Source organism: Propithecus coquereli, unplaced genomic scaffold, assembly GCF_000956105.1.
Source record: "Propithecus coquereli isolate 6110/MARCELLA unplaced genomic scaffold, Pcoq_1.0 Scaffold748, whole genome shotgun sequence".
Taxonomy (NCBI): Eukaryota; Metazoa; Chordata; class Mammalia; order Primates; family Indriidae; genus Propithecus; species Propithecus coquereli.
The window spans coordinates 652,868-668,149 of NW_012153596.1; the positions used below are offsets into that span (position 1 = coordinate 652,868).

Genomic DNA, 15,282 nt, shown 5'->3' on the forward strand with positions numbered 1-15,282 from the left:
CAGCCCGGCCCGGCGCCGCCGGACCAATCAGAGCCTGGGAACGGCCCGCCGCAAGACTGCGAACCGGGAGTGATGCCAGGCGCGGAGGGCGGGCCTAGGTTCCGCCTCCGACCCATAAAAAGGAAGCTTGCGACTTGAGCCAATCAGAACACAGCCTCGCCCGAGCTGGCGAGCCGGAGAGCGGCGGGCGTGCGCAGGCGCGTCTTTCGGGACGGGCCCCGGCCCTTCCGCACTCTAGTCACTGCTAACCCGGCTGCCGGCTGTCTTAGTCACGTGCCAGGCGCCAGCCAAAGGGAGAACGGAGGTACAGGCCCGGATGGCGAATTGTTCAACCTAGAGGGAGAGCAGTGTGCCATCTACAGTAGCAGGGGCATAAGGTATAGTGTCAGGTCGGGAGTGCAGAACCCGCCCAGGGGCTAGAAGCAGCAAGTAGTGGCATTGCAGCCAGAGGGAAGGACAGGGAGGAAAGGCACAGGAGCAAGAGTTAGGATTAGAGTGAGGCCACGGAAAACAGGATTTATATTCTGCTTGAAACTAATGGTGGATACGTGACTTTATGCATTTGTCAAACCCCACAGAAACGGTACAACGCAGAGGGAACCCTAAACTAGGGACTATAGTTGACGATAATGTATCAGTATTGGCTCATCAATAGTAACAAATACACCACCTAATAAAAAATGTTAACAATACGGGAAACTGAGCAGAGAAGGGCTGGGTGGAACTCTGTACTGTCTGAATAATTCTGTAAATCTAGACCTACTAAAAATAAAGTCTTATTTTCAAATGCGGACTCAGGTTAGGGAATACACTCAAGAAGTATTATGGAGGCTGAACACAGAGCACTTGCTGACCATTTGGGTGATAGGGGAGGGAGGAATCAAGGATAGTTGACAGGGCTTGAGCAATTGGGTAGCTGGCTGGGCCATTACCCAGATAGGACACCTGTAGGTAAGCCCAGTGAGCAGCTGGACTCCACATCTGGAGCCCAGGAGGTATGAACTGGAGCTGTCGTAGCTGAAAGCAGGTAGGAGTAGGGAGAGAAAGGGGCTGAAGGTGGGACACTCAAGGACCAGGCAGAGGCAGTGAAGGCCACCAGGAATAGGAAAACCACCTTTGACGTCTGAAGCTGACTAGCCCAGGCTTGGCCCTCAAAACACATTCAGCGTGGGAGAGCTAGAAGGGCCCCGAGGGATCATCTAGCTCAGCCCTAGGACGTTAACAAGGATGTGAAAGCCTAACGACGTGCTGCCCAGAAGCCCAAGGTCTCCTTCACCAGGCCCAACGCTGCTGAAAGCCATCAGACTTGGGAGTCACACCTCCAAAGCGCGGACAAAGCTCTTCCCTTCTACTTGGGCTCGGCAGGATGCTCTGGAGAGCAGCACCCCTGCCCGGAATGTGCGCGCGCACACACACACACACACACACACACACACGCACACACACGCACAAATTCCCCAGGGCCACGGGGTGAAATTTATTGTGAAAGCTCGTGGGGCGAGGAAGGGATGCAGTAGGCTCTAGGAGGCCGAGTCAGAGGCCTCCGAGCTGTCCTTGACGTCTGTGCTCTCTGTGGTCTCGCTGACCTCGCTGAGGTCCTTGCTATCCCCACCACTATCCTCAGCAGCCAGGCCCCTCTCCTCACGACAGGCCTCTCCAGAGCTCGGAAGTGCATTGCCTTTGCTGTCCACCTTGTTCTCGATGGCACCCAGCACCACATGCCTGCCCTTTTCCTTCAGCTCCAGGTGCCGCCTCAGCTGCCGGCAGGAGCCCAGGGAGAAGCAGGAGCAGAGAGACAGGGCCTAAGTCTCCAGACATGGGGTAGGAGGTGGCGGCAAGGGGAGCCTGGCCCTGTCACTTGCTGGGGGGAGGGGTGTAATGAGAGGCAGCAGGGCCAGGGCAGGAAACCCAGGACTGAGTGGAGAGACCGGGCCTGAGTCCTGGCTCTGCTCTCCTTGGGCCTATTTCTACACCTTTAAAATGAGGACGATCATACCTCCCTCATGAGGGCTTCTATGAAACCCCCAAGACAGAGCTATGCCCCTTAAAAAGCCCTGCCCCCCAAGGAGCCTTGGGCAGGACCCTGGCATGCTCTGCAGCCCAGTTTTGTCTTACCTGAGCAGGCAGGCCATGGCTGTCCCACTTCCTTAGAAAGCCTCCTCCCTGCCTCTCATATCATACCTATAGGCTGCTTCTTCAGACAACAAAATCTTGGGTGGATGGCCTCCTCTGAAGCACAGCCCAGGCCCACCTCCCCACGTGACAGCTTAGGAAACTGAGCTGAAGAGGGGCCATGACTCCCAGCAATGTGGCCACGAGGGCTGGCACCCAAAGTCAGTCTCACCTCCAGCCACCATCTGCCCCCTACCAGGGCCTCCCCTACCTGCCTTGCTTTTCTTCGTGGCGGGGACTGCCACCCTGGCCCAGCTGACTCTTACCTCGTCAGCCATCTGGGTGAGATCCCGCTTCATGGCATACGCATCTTCCCCATCTGCATAGTATTTGGGCTCCACTTCGCTGATCCTGGGGGCAGAGGGTGGAGAGCAAGGAAGACCCAAACCTGGTGGCAGATTCTCCTCAGCCTCCTAGTATCCTGTGCTAATGGAGCAAGGCATCATGTCTTCGCCCTGATGGCCCTTCCTCCTGGATGTGCTTTCTCTTGTCTTCTGCTCTTGCTTGAGGCTTCTATGTGCTTGGTCCCTTGTAGTCCTGCTCCTCAGCATCTGCTCATGCCCTGGGCCCACATCTCTCTCCCAGACTTTCACTAAAAAGCGCTCCTCACCACACTGCACTTCACCAGCCTCTGCCAGCACCTAGCCATCATGTCTCCCCAAGCAGACACACCAAACCTCCTCCCCATCGCAACATGCACTGAGCATATTTTAGCAGGCAGGTGCCGTTTCCATGCCACCTTTTCAATCGACAGCCTGGGGTCCATGGCCTCCTCCCCCTCTCCACCACCCTCAACCCTCTGCCTGGAAGGCTGCTCAGCCCTTCTCAGCCGCCTTGATGGGCCAGACATGGGACCAGCCCCAGCCCATTAGGAAAATCTGGATCTACTTACTGAAAGTTGAGGGTGTTGGAATAGAGGTGCAGGGCGGCCCGGTTACTGCGGGGGAATAAGGCACTGCTGAGCAGCACAGACTTGGCCAGGCAGGGACAGCATGTCCAGGTCCTGTCCCTCTTCCTGGTCCCCCCTTCCCACTAATCCCACTTCCCGGATCTTCTCCACAAGCCCAGGCACCCCAGGACCCCTGCCAAGACAGTATCTTTTCCTCCCCCTTCCCTCCACCAATTCTCCCTCCCCTCAGTCTGACTTCCACCTCTTCCTGACATGCAAGGAGACGTATTTGGCATTGAAGTTCTCTATCATGGCTCGAGACGCTTGGTCCATCAGCTTCTGAGCCAGGCCGAGGCGCCGGTGGGAACGCTTCACAGCCTGGTAGGGGAAGAGTGGGCAGAGGGTGGGGCTCTGAAGGCTGCCCCAGCTAACCCTCACTTCCACCCCCGCCAGAGCCTGGGTGGGCCCTATGTACCAGTGAGGTGATATGTCCGTGGGGCACATCATCTGGGTCCTCTTCCCTAGAGGAGAAAGGAGAGAGGCTAGAAAGGAACCTGGTGCAGACGCAGCCACACCCCTCCCCCAGCACGTGTGTAGAGCAAGTGCACAAACTCCTCTAGGCTGGCCCTATAGCCCCCCAAGACTGGGGTTGGGGGAGAGCTGTGAACCTCTCAGATCAGAGCAGCTGATCCTGCCACCTTCTGCTCCCTCAGAACCCCATGCATGCCAGGCGCAGTGGCGCATGCCTGTAGTCCCAGCTACTCAGGAGGCTGAGGCAGGAGGATCACTTGAGCCCATTAATTCAAGGCTGTAGTGTGCCATGATTGGGCCTGTGAAGAGCCACTGTATTCCAACCTAGACAACACAGTGAGACTCTGTCCCTAAAAAAAATCCACAGGTAGCATCTACCAGACATATGCAGTGTTGACAGAATATTGTTCTGTGATAAAAAGAAATGAGCTGTCGGCTGGGCACTATGGCTCACGCCTGTAATCCCACCACTTTGGGAGGACGAGGTGGGAGGATCACTTGAGGCTGAGAGTTCAAGACCAGCCTGAACAACACAGCAAGACCCTACCCCTACAAAAAATAAAAAATTAGCCAGGCATGGCAGGGCACAACTGTAGTCCCAGCTACTCGGGAGGCTGAGGCAGGAGCATCGCTTGAGCCCAGGAGTTCAGGGCTGCAGTGAGCTGTGATCACACCACTGCACTCTAGCCTGGGCAACAGAGTGAGACCATATCTCCAAAAAAGAAAAAAAAAAAAAAGACAGAGAGAGAGAGAAATGAGTTATCGAGCCACAACCTTAAGTGAATATTCAATATTACTAAGTTAAAAAAGCATGTCTGAAAAGGTTACACATACTCTATAACTCCAACTATATGACATTCTGGAAAAGGCAAAAGTATGGAGACAGTAAAGGAACAGTGGCTGCCAGAGGTTGGGGGGAGGGAGGGATGAATGGGTGGATAATATAAGGGTGAACACATGTCATTTGTCCAAACCCATAGAGCACACAACACAGTGAGAATGATGGTAATGTAAACTACAGGTTTAGTTACTAATAATACATTATACTGGTTTATCACTTGTAACAAATGTAGCACACAAAGGCAACACATTAATAGAGGAAACTGGGGGCAGGAGACCCTGAGAGGCTATACAGGAACTTTCTGTCCTTTCTGCTCAATTCTTCTGTAAACTTTAAACTGTACTAATAAAAAGACTATGAGGCCACAGCAGCATCCACCAGGTATGTGTGGTGTTGCCCCAGCCCCCAAGCGCTGGGCTTCCCTCCTTGGTGACTCACATTTTGGCCAGGACGTACCCAACAATCTTCCCATTCTCATCCTCAGCAATGTAGGAGAGCTGGTGGCGGAGAGGAAAAGGGAGTCAGAAAACAACTTCATGGCAGAGCGGAGGAGCCCTTGGAGGACACCTGGTCCCAACGCCTGCCTCTTGCTATGTGCAAGAGAGACAGAAGCTGGTCAAGTGGTGAGTTCTGTGATGGCTCATGACCTCCAGGCTAAGTGACTGAGTTTCCCCCAGACCACATTGTGCCCGGTTCTTGACCTGGAAGAAGACAGACACAAGGTGGGAATCCTGTCCCTCTTCTACACTCCCTCCAGGCACATCCTTTTCACTTGCCCCTGCCCCATGTCAGCTGGAAAACACCGTGGTCATGCGACCATACAGCCTCCTCCACTCTTGTGGCCTCGCCCACTACTCCCTGTACAACCCAACTTGGATTTTCCTGGCCTGGTTTCCCTCACCCTCAAATTCAAAAGCTGCCCACCTGGGGCCAGGAGAGGCCATGGTAGAAGTAGTATTTCATCTGGTAGTTCTCGGGCAGGCAGAGGAGGTTGCAGTGCTGCATGTTCATCAGGTCCTCTGGCTGCAGGGGAGTAGGGCAGTGGAATGGGAATGCGGTCAGTCCAGGGCCGGTGACTAAGCAGGCCTCAGTCGGGTGAGAGCCCTGCTCCCTGTCTACTCAGGCCCTCCCCGGGGGCTGGGCAGGCGCTGTGAATATCTGAGTTTCCCAGGCCTGGCGCACAGCCGCTGTGCAAAACTTGTCTGTTCCAGGAATAAGAGTGGCCGCCGGGAGCTCCCCGAGACCAGACCGGGCCCCGACATCGCGCAAACAGGAGGCATTCGCAGCCCCGACCCTGCGCCCCGGCTCCGCCGGCCTCCTCTTTGAGTTGGTCCAGCCCCACGGGTACGGCGGCCGCAGGCACGCAGGGCCACCGGGCCGGGCTCGGCCGGGGCCCTCGGGAGCATGCGCACGCAGCCACCCGGCCCGGCGCCCACGCGGCGCGGACAGCCTCCCACCCGAACCCTCACCCTCGCATTGCGGATGTTCATAACGGCGGCGGGTCGCGGGTCCCAGAGAGTCGTGAACGCGCAGTCAGCTGCCCCCGCGCTCTGAAGAGATGCCGGGGCGGCCGGGGCCGAGGCTGCGGTTGGGGCTGGGGCCGGGCTGGCGGGGGCGGTGGCGGAAGGGGAGGTGCGCGCCGGGCCGGACACCGGCCGGAAGTGCGCGGCCGCGGGCCCGCCCTCCTGGCCGTTCGGCCAATGCGCTGGCAGGTCCGGCTCTCGGGGCGGGCCTGCCGGGGCGGGCGCTGGCCCTGCGAGCTGGAGCCTGCCCGGTCGCCCGGTGAGGCGTGGCGGCCGCCCCTCCCGCGAGCCCACAGACGCGCGTACACAGACAGGCGGAACAGGTCTAGCTTTATTCTGCGCCTCGGCGGGCGGGGACGGCGGGCGGGGAGCGGGCGCCGGGGGCGGGCGCCGGGGCGGGGCGGTTCAGCAGGGCGCCCAGCATTTCCTCGCACATGGCTAGACACCGCGGCACGTGGAAGCAGCCTGCGGGGAGAGGCGGGCGGGCGGTTGGGAGGACGGGGCAGCCGAGTGCCGCGAGCCCCTGCGGTCCCGCCCCGTACCCCTCTCACCTTTGAAAGGACCCCCTTTGATGGTGAGGGCAACCTTTCCCTCTCGATTCAGGTAGCCAAACCATTCCCCATACTCCGGATCGCGAAACTGTAATAACAACGTGACAGTGACAGCTAGCGGCTGCAGGACCCGCTCAGATGCCACGGCCTGGGGCAGGTGTGCTCTTTGTCCCCACTTCACCGCTACCGGGGGTCAGAGCCTGGACTGACCGCAGGTAACACTGCTCCAAAACCAGTTCTCTTAACCGTGACACCATGTCCTGAACAAGATGAAAGCAGGGGATGAGAGGTACCAGACAGTCTGCAGCTGTATAACCGACTGGGGAAGGGGCTGGGGCCTGTGACATGAAACAGTACCAGATGAAATAAAAGAACCCTGCTCTAGGATGATACAAATGTTCTATATTCTTGATTGTGGTGGTGATTACATACTGTATACGTTGCCATAACTCACTGAAATGAACCCGTAAAATGGATACATTTTAGGGTATGTAAATTGTACTTCAATACAATTGATTTAAAGGGGCCGGGCATGGTGGTTCACACCTGTAATCCTAGCACTCTGGGAGGCTGAGGCAGGAGGATCATTTGAGCTCAGGAGTTCGAGACCAGCCTGAGCAAGAGCGAGACCACATCTCTACTAAAAATAGAAAGAAATTAACTGTCAAAAAAAATGTAAATAAATAAATAAAAATTTTAAAAAAGAAGAAAAAAACCAGTTGATTTAAAGGAACAGGCCGGGCGCAATGGCTCACGCCTGTAATCCTAGCTCTCTGGGAGGCCCAGGCGGGCGGATTGTTTGAGCTCAGGAGTTCGAGACCAGCCTGAGCAAGAGCGAGACCCCGTCTCTACTAAAATTAGAAAGAAATTAATTGGACAACTAAAAATATATAGAAAAAATTAGCCGGGCATGGTGGCGCATGCCTGTAGTCCCAGCTACTCGGGAGGCTGAGGCAGGAGGATCGCTTGAGCCCAGGAGTTTGAGGTTGCTGTGAACTAGGATGATGCCACGGCACTCTAGCCCGGGCAACACAGTTGAGACTCTGTCTCAAAAAATAAATAAATAAATAAAGGAACAAAGAACCCTGATGGACAAGATGAGCTGTCATGAAACTTTCTAACAAGTGACTCCCCTGGAGCTCCTGTTCCCTGCTTGACGGACCTGTCTTCCAGTAGATGAGATTGTGCACATCTGGAACCAAGACCTGACTGTTGTCTTCACTCGCCATGGGTCTTGAACACATCTTGTCCTCCCTCTGCCCCTGCCCAGTGCCCAGCTGCTTCTGATAGAGGGAACAGCAGCTCAGTTGACCCATTCCGCACTCCCTCCCTCTGTCCTGTTCGCATCCCATCAGGTACTTGTCCCGGGAAGGCTTGTCAATTGAGCCCCTTCTCAGAAGGACCATAGAAGAAGTCAATTACATTGAAGTCCATCATCTGTCTCTAAATTACGGCCTATAAGAGTTTGTATTCATCTTTGTAGTGGCTTCATTGTATCTTTTGAGTTACATTGTTGAAGTCCTTACTTTATGACTGCCTAATCTGACACAGGAAGATAATGAAGAATTTTTAAATTTCCCACATTAATTGACTTTCCAGTTTTTCCTTGGATGTCTGGATTTTTGCTTTCTCTATTCTGTTATTTTGGTTAGTGCATGATTTACTTGTTGATTATAACTTTTGTAATTGTTTAATGTCATCTCTACCTTGCTATAATGTATTCCTTCAGTATCATTTTATAGAGTTAAAACTGGTGGCTCTTCACGAATGCTTTACAATATTAAGATACAGCTGCAGGCCTGATGACTCCTGTGGTTTGGAAGTAGTGATGAACACATCATATAAACACATCCATTCATAATAGAAGCAAATGCTAGATTTCCGTTAGAGGTTAGTGCAAATAAAGGTGTCATTTTCCACCAGGTTTTGCAGCCCACAGACCTTAGAATAAGCTGCCCTGCTATACAGTCCTTCCGGTGCCTGCGCTTACCAATGGAGTGAGTCAGAGTTGTGACTTCAGAAACACATCCCAAGTCTTCCTTCATTCACCACCCAGGCCTTGTCACCACTGGGTGCCCTGCCCTGGCAACAGTCAGTACAGCTTATCACTCCGTTCCTAACACTTGGGCCTCTGGGGGGCCCCTGGCTCTGTTTCCTTGCTACCTCACAACTACTTCCTGCCGCCTCTGCTGGGCCTCCTATTTCCTCTTCTCCTTCTGTACGCAACAGTGCACTTCGCCTCACAGCTCTTGGTGTCATCTCTATTCTTTTTTTTTTTTTTCTTTTTTTTGAGATAGGGTCTTGCTTTTGCCCAGGCCGGGCTTGTATTTGAGATCCTCCCACCTCAGTCTCCCAAGCTATATTCGTATGACAGTTAAACATTTGTGCCCAGCCCAGACCTCTCCCTCTGAACTCAGAAATCCCACTGTTGCCCAACCAGACTTGGACCCCTCTGCCCCTCATTTCCCACCCCCGGTCAGACCTCACTGGCTGGTGACAATGAGAGCGTCCTCCACTCTCCCAGTTTCTGCCGTGTTTCCTACCACCTGCCCTGGACCCAGGCAACCCCTGCCCCTTTCCCCTTATCCCCTCCCACCTGCCCTCCTCGTCCCAAGGCTGGGAGGCCTGCTTGCTGGGCTCCAGCAGATCAGACGGGTACCCCCACGCCCCGCACACACCCCTGCCCTGCTCTGTGGATTGACTCAGGCCCTTACTCGGTGCCCCACAAGAAAGAGTGCCCAGTCCCTCCCCTGCTTCCTGTCTTCCAGAGCTCTTGCTGCCACCATGTTTGCTTGTTTATACTCTCCCCCCACCAAAATGAGGGCTCTAGAAGGGCAGGGGCTTCTCTGCTGACTGAGGAAAGGCCGCTGAAGCTCTAGAACCACTCCAACCAGCTGAGGGACTGTGCCCAGTGAGGGAGGATGGGGGCCTGGGGGAAGAGGCTCCCCCTACATGCTGCCCAGTGCCTGAGCCTCTAGAGGGGACAAGGAGGCAGCACTCACCTGGCGGAAGGTGTACTCAGCCACCTGGTAGAACAGATGGAGCAACACAGGGTCCCCACTGTCACTGTAGCCCATGAGAAAGGCAATCATGGCTTCGCTGTGAGGCCACCAGAGCTTCATGGCCCACTCCAGCTGAGAGCAGAGCAGAGGCAGGCATCTGAGAACCCTGGGTTCCCTCTCCTGCCCCCACAGCCCTCTCAGCAAGACACTCAGCCCCCATCTTTCCAGACCTGGCTTAGTCTCCATCCAACCCAAGGACTTGGAACTTAATCATGGGACATCTCTGGGGGGCCTAAAAGGGTACCTCAGAACAAGATGAGCTTGCTGACCTGGATGTACCCCAAGTAGTCCCTTCTAAAAGGACAAGGGTGGGGTGGGCTCCCTTATAGCCTGTCTGTCTTATTAATCTGTCTTTAAGCCCCTTAAAACTCCTGCCCATGGGTGGGACAGCCACCATCTGCAGATCTCTGGCAGGATCAAGGCACAATCAGAGGCAACATAGCATAAGGGAACAATTCCACTCCTGGCTGCCAATGCACTAGAATCACCTGGAGAAACTTTCAAAGACACCAGGACTCCAGACAAAGGGGACAAATGTCGTCATTTGTCATTTGCACAAGCTCCCTAATGGCCTCCATGTGACATGGGTTGGGATCCAGTGGCACAGAAGTCAAGATCTGGCCTCTAGGTTCAAATGTATTGCTGGGTTCCCTCTATAAGACAAGGATGATGACAGCACCCATCTCCCAGGACAGAAAGCCCTAGAACAGGACTAGTAACACATGGCCCTGGGCACTGTCTCACCTGGGTGGGGCAGAGGTCATCAGCATCCTGGAAGTAGAAGAGGCCTCCGTGTTCAGGGTCCCATCCAGAGCGGAAGGGCAACAACAGGAACTTGTCGATAATGTGGGCTCGAAGTTTGGGGTCACCTTTCTGGATGGAGTGACGGAGCAGGAACCAGCCGGCTTCTAGTGCATGACCTGGCCAGGGGTTTGGGTAAGGCAGGAACCAGGTCCTCCCCCAGGTGCTGGGGGTAGTGGAGGGGGTGAGGGTGTGGGGGAACTCAAGCCTTGGCACCTCCGTGCCTCCCTCCCCAGCAATGAACCTCTCCACCCGGGAAGCCCAAAAGCTCCCCAGCTCATGCACCCACCATGACCGACACCCCAGGCACTCCCCACATCTGAAGCCCAGAACCCAAGGCCTAGTGCTCCCCTCCTCCTGGGGAGCCCCCAGCCCACCCTGTCCCTCACCTGGGTTCTGGTGTCTCCCCAAGCAACCAGAAAGTTCCTTGCCATCCTCTGACACATTCTCCAGCACAGCTTGGCCATCCCTCTGCCAGGCAAGGAGTAGAAGGTAATTCTGCCTTGAGCCCACCCACCCAGCCACCTAACTAGAAAGACCCAGCATCAGAAATCCTCTCCTCTCTCCCTCCCACCCAAGCCTCTGGTCCCACTGGCTTGGGCTAGCTTGGCTCAGAGGGGCATTTGAGGATGAGCAGTTCACTGCCATGGGTCTAGGAGGTTCTAATCCTTGCACCAGGCCCAGGCCTCTCCAGTGGGGATGGTGAAACATTGAATGGGGACAGACAGGGCATGCTTGGCTGCCCACAGAGGCCTGGGAGGGGCCTGGGTCTGGCCAGGTCTCCCGCTCTCAGGCCTTGCCCAGGGCTCTGGCACCGTCGGTGCCGCGCTCAGCCCCATGGGCTCTCTCTGCCATGGGCTCCCTGGGGCCCCCCACCTTCCCAAGGGTCCTGGGCCGCAGCTCGCCCTGGCCGAGCCTCCCCGTGTCTCCCGGTCTGTAAAGCTCGAGGGCGGGTGTGGGCGGAGGAGGTGCCCAGGGAGCATGGGGAGGGGCAGTGGGGGGCACCCCCACCTGCACGTGCTGCAGGATCCGCAGGGCGCACCAGTCCCCCAGCTCCGCGTATCTGCCTGCCAGCTCCGCGTCCGCCTCCCCGAGCTGCTCCACGAGGTTGAGCAGCATCATGGGCACCGCCATGGGCTCTGCGGCCGGCGCCCCTGCCAGCTGGGGCCGGCCCAGCCCCGACGGGTCCTCCCGCACCCAGTGGACGATCTGATCCATCATCTCCACCGCTTCGCTCTAGGGGGTGGGGGCAGGAGAGGGGAGGCCCAGGCTGAGGCTGTATCCTGTCCCATCTGTGTCATCCCCCAGGTACCTGCAGGGTCCCGAGGACAGGGCCTTGGGGTGGGAGAGCCAATTCCTCTCAAGAGCTCCAAGGACACCTTAACAGGGCCTACTGTGGGCATGGGCCTGGCCCTGGAGTCAGGTGCTGGGGGCCAGGTAGACCCGCACTACCCTGCCTCAGGGGATCCCAGTCTGGGGGTGCAGACCACTCCCAGGCTGTGGGGTCAGGGTCTGGCAGCACAGAGAACCCCAGGGAGGAGGGAGAGGCCCCTTTCCAGTTGGAGGCAGGGTGTGGATAGAGCCCTCTCTGCCCAGGACCCCTGTGGGGGTATGGGGGGGTGTTCACAGGTGAAGGAGACGTTGGGGGGGAGGGCAGAAACCGTAGACACATGATGACAGTACGGCGCAATAAAAGGGGGTGTTGCTCGAAGCCCCCGTGGGGGCCAGGGGAGGGGACTTGCACACTGAGTTGAACTACGTCAGGTGACCATGGCAGAGTACCAGGGTGGGATCTTCAGGGCTCATCCTTAGACCCAGCAGTCACCTAGGCAAACCTCCTCTCACGCACCTGGTAACGCACTTCCCCTGTCACCCTCCACAGCTCGTTCATGGCCATGGTGTAGAAGCACTCACTGAAGATGGTCCTCTGCACCTTGACTGGGCGGCCATCCCGAGTTAGCACAAAGGCACACTTCTTGCCAGGAGGTGCCACCCGGGCATAACGCAGCAAAAATTCGCCACCTGGCGGTTCGGAAGTTGGCACGCTAAGACTAAAGTGAGGGCTCCCTTTGCACACACACACCACCTTGGCGCCTCCCCAGGCCCTTTGCTGCTCCCCCCACCCCAGGAACTAACACATGCTCCACTGAGTAAACTGGGGAGATGGGGAGCAGGAAGGGGTACCTGCTTTTGCTGCGTCCAGAAGCTCAGAGTGGTGGAAGCGCTCAAATTTGCGGTACAGGTGACAATACATCCATACCTGTGGGAGAACATGGCTTCAGGGGGAGTGGCTGGGGAGGGTGAGTCCTAGATGTCACTATTGTTGGGAAGAAGAGTGTTGGGATGATGGGCCTGCGTGTGTGTGGACTGGGGCAGGATTTCCACCCCTGGGAGAGGCTCAGCTGCACCAGGTGATCCCCTACCTGCCTCCCCTGCAGCCAGACATATTTGAGGTCGTCATACACCCGCCCATCGCGGCCAAGACACGTGAAGAAGCCCCTGTGGGATGCGCAGGGTTAGCAGGGAGAAGGGCCCTGCACCGCCACAAGCCCCTTGCCCGCTGGAGCCAGCGGATCAGTGAGTTGCCAGTGAGCGAGGTGGGGGCTAGGAAGGGGCAAAGAGCCCTCAAGGGCCGGCGCACCCGTGCTCCTGGTCATGGGAATGCTCCGTCCAGAAAGCCAGCACGCGGTCCAGTTCCTGCCCCATACGCTGCTTCCAGGTCCGCAGAGTCTCCCGCTCCTTCTCCATGTCCTAGGGGGACCCGGGCTTGGAGGCGCAGTCTCCTGAGCGGGGGCCAGGCGGGTCCCAGAGCTGCTCGACCCGTCCCCCTAGAGGTCCCCAGCCCCAGGCCCCAACCCTCAGGGATCCCCCCACTTCTGCGAGGGCTTCTGACCTCACCATCCCCGGGAACCCTCCAAAACAGCACTCCCCCCACGAGCCCCACCACTAGCCTGTCGCACTTGGAGACCCCCGCTCATCCCTCCCTCTCCTCCAGGAAGCCAGACTGAGCCGGTCGCGGTCCCGTGACTGTCACTCAGCTGACCGAGCTGCGCCCCACCCACCCCCTCCTCTTCAGGATTCCGCAGGGCCTGGGGGCGGAGCCCACGGCGGGGGCGTGGCTTGGTGGGTCCGCCCCCGCGCTTGGCCCCGCCGCGACCCTCAGACCGACGAGTCTCGCGAAGGCCTCTGCCGGACGTCCTCAGCTCATGATCTTCCTGGTGAGAAATGCAGGGCAGGCAGGACAGTCTGGGACGAGGGCCGAGCGCGGGGCTGCCCCGCCCCCCAACTAGTCACCTTTAACTGAGCCGGAGAGGGGCCCTGGTGGGGGGCCGGGGGCAGGACAGGGCGGCTGAGGGTGGGAGTGCAGCAGGACAGGGAACAGCTGGAAATACCTGAATTTAGAGGCCCCTCTGACCTGTGGCCACACTGAGTGGTCAAGTCCTGTGTTGAATCGGTTTGTCACCAACTACTTCAGCAGTCAGTAAAGGGCAGCCATCGGTGCTGACTTCTTTTTTTGTTTGTTTTTTGAGACAGAGTCTCACTTTGTTGCCCGAGCTAGAGTGAGTGCCGTGGCGTCATCCTAGCTCACAGCAACCTCAAACTCCTGGGCTCAAGCGATCCTCCTGCCTCAGCCTCCCGAGTAGCTGGGACTACAGGCATGCGCCACCATGCCCGGCTAATTTTTTCTATATATTTTTAGTTGTCCAATTAATTTCTTTCTAATTTTAGTAGAGACGGGGTCTCGCTCTTGCTCAGGCTGGTCTCGAACTCCTGAGCTCAAACAATCCACCCGCCTCGACCTCCCAGAGAGCTAGGATTACAGGCGTGAGCCACCGCGCCCGGCCCGTGCTGACTTCTTTACCCAAGTGATGCAGCTCAAAGGCCAGACAGTAACTGTTCAGGTAAGAGCTGGAGCCCCCTCCTTCGGGCCTGTTTTCCAGCCACCCAGGCTTGGTTTGCGTTGCTCTAAGGTGCTACCAGGCAGGCTGGCTGAGCCGTCCCTCACTTTCCCTGACAACTGGGCGCTTTACTGCTCCGTAGAATTATGCCAGAATGCCTGAGGTCCCTGGGTTCCCAGTGTGGCTTGGAGAATCTTGGATTTCTGTGTCATCCCTTCTTGTGGAAAGGTGGATTGCAGCCCAGGAACATAACTTGGTCTTTCTGCCTCTTCGGTGCAGCTCTGGGACACAGCCGGCACGGAGAGGTTCCGATCCCTGGGTGTGGCACTGGACTGGGGCTCCCACTGCCGTGTGTTGCTGTTTGACACCACAGTGGCTACCTCCTTCCAGGTTATGGCTGCCTGGTGGGCGGGTGGGGGGCGGCGCCTCCCGAACAGTTCCCCTTTGTGATGCTAGGGAACAAGACTTACCTCCCTGTCCAGCAGGTGGGTGCCCACTCCAGCTGCTCTAGGTTCATGTGCACCCTCAACTTTAGTTCATGCTTTGCGAATCCTGGCTTTGTGTCCTGCTGGGCTTGTGTCCACCTGCTCTGCTCACAGGCGCCTGTCATTGTGTATGGTTTATCAGTTCATGTCCAGCCTCTCCCCTGCCTCCCTTGCACATACTACCTGCCTTGTGCCTAGCCAAGGCCAAGCCTCAGTGTGTGGAGGGTTCTAGGTTCCTATGGGTGGTCCCCGTAGCCCTGGGTCCAGTGGTCATTGTCTTAGCCAATCCAGACATGGAGAACTGGAAGAGCTTTCCCTGGCAGCAGGTGAGAACAGGTGCCATGCTGCCTCTCCCTGCCCAGGGCTCTCCCCAGTAGGCCGAGGAGTGGTGTGCTCAGACTCCAGCCCAGTGTTTTGAGATCAGCACCAGAGACTACTGATGTGGCCCCTGCCCTCCAGAGTGCCATGCAGGCCACCACAAGGCAGGTGAGCATAGGGAAGGCGGAGTGTGGGTGGCCTCATAGGTGC

General features: G+C 57.1%; 2 protein-coding genes across 4 annotated transcripts; both read right to left on the reverse strand.

Annotated features, from left to right (window-relative positions):
* Positions 1 to 1,456: 1,456 nt before the first annotated feature.
* NAA10 (N(alpha)-acetyltransferase 10, NatA catalytic subunit) lies at positions 1,457 to 6,172 on the reverse strand. Of its 2 annotated transcripts, none has more exons than XM_012662018.1 (8): positions 5,903 to 6,172; positions 5,358 to 5,456; positions 4,872 to 4,930; positions 3,537 to 3,582; positions 3,324 to 3,439; positions 3,065 to 3,109; positions 2,439 to 2,523; positions 1,457 to 1,757 (listed from the first exon to the last, which is right to left on the reverse strand). In XM_012662018.1, exons 1-8 carry the CDS (start codon positions 5,921 to 5,923, stop codon positions 1,521 to 1,523), a joined length of 708 nt encoding a protein of 235 aa, XP_012517472.1. In that variant the 5' UTR covers positions 5,924 to 6,172; the 3' UTR covers positions 1,457 to 1,520. The 2 variants fall into 2 exon arrangements, with proteins under 2 accessions (XP_012517472.1, XP_012517473.1); XM_012662019.1 differs by having other exon boundaries at positions 4,890 to 4,930; positions 5,903 to 6,090.
* Positions 6,173 to 6,285: 113 nt separating this feature from the next.
* On the reverse strand, positions 6,286 to 13,525 carry RENBP (renin binding protein). 2 transcript variants are annotated; one of them, XM_012662020.1, is made up of 11 exons: positions 13,322 to 13,525; positions 13,012 to 13,121; positions 12,794 to 12,869; positions 12,555 to 12,630; positions 12,220 to 12,392; positions 11,382 to 11,606; positions 10,760 to 10,841; positions 10,314 to 10,489; positions 9,510 to 9,641; positions 6,508 to 6,595; positions 6,286 to 6,421 (listed from the first exon to the last, which is right to left on the reverse strand). In XM_012662020.1, the coding sequence occupies exons 1-11, from the start codon at positions 13,346 to 13,348 to the stop codon at positions 6,288 to 6,290; spliced, it is 1,299 nt and encodes a 432-aa protein (XP_012517474.1). In that variant the 5' UTR covers positions 13,349 to 13,525; the 3' UTR covers positions 6,286 to 6,287. The 2 variants fall into 2 exon arrangements, with proteins under 2 accessions (XP_012517474.1, XP_012517475.1); XM_012662021.1 differs by having other exon boundaries at positions 13,012 to 13,153; positions 13,264 to 13,383.
* Positions 13,526 to 15,282: the final 1,757 nt, after the last annotated feature.

Excerpts from the sequence above, each read along its gene's own strand:
- NAA10 (XM_012662018.1), bottom strand. The coding sequence starts at position 5,923 with ATGAACATCCGCAATGCGAGG. Across the intron at positions 3,583-4,871 it reads GGGTACGTCCTGGCCAAAAT|GGAAGAGGACCCAGATGATG; the intron begins GTGAGTCACCAA and ends TTTCTCCTCTAG. Across the intron at positions 3,110-3,323 it reads TCCTTGCATGTCAGGAAGAG|TAACCGGGCCGCCCTGCACC; the intron begins GTGGAAGTCAGA and ends ATTCCCCCGCAG.
- RENBP (XM_012662020.1), bottom strand. The coding sequence starts at position 13,348 with ATGAGCGGGGGTCTCCAAGTGCGACAG. Across the intron at positions 12,870-13,011 it reads TCCCATGACCAGGAGCACGG|GGGCTTCTTCACGTGTCTTG; the intron begins GTGCGCCGGCCC and ends CGCATCCCACAG. Across the intron at positions 6,596-9,509 it reads CTGAGTACACCTTCCGCCAG|TTTCGCGATCCGGAGTATGG; the intron begins GTGAGTGCTGCC and ends TTGTTATTACAG.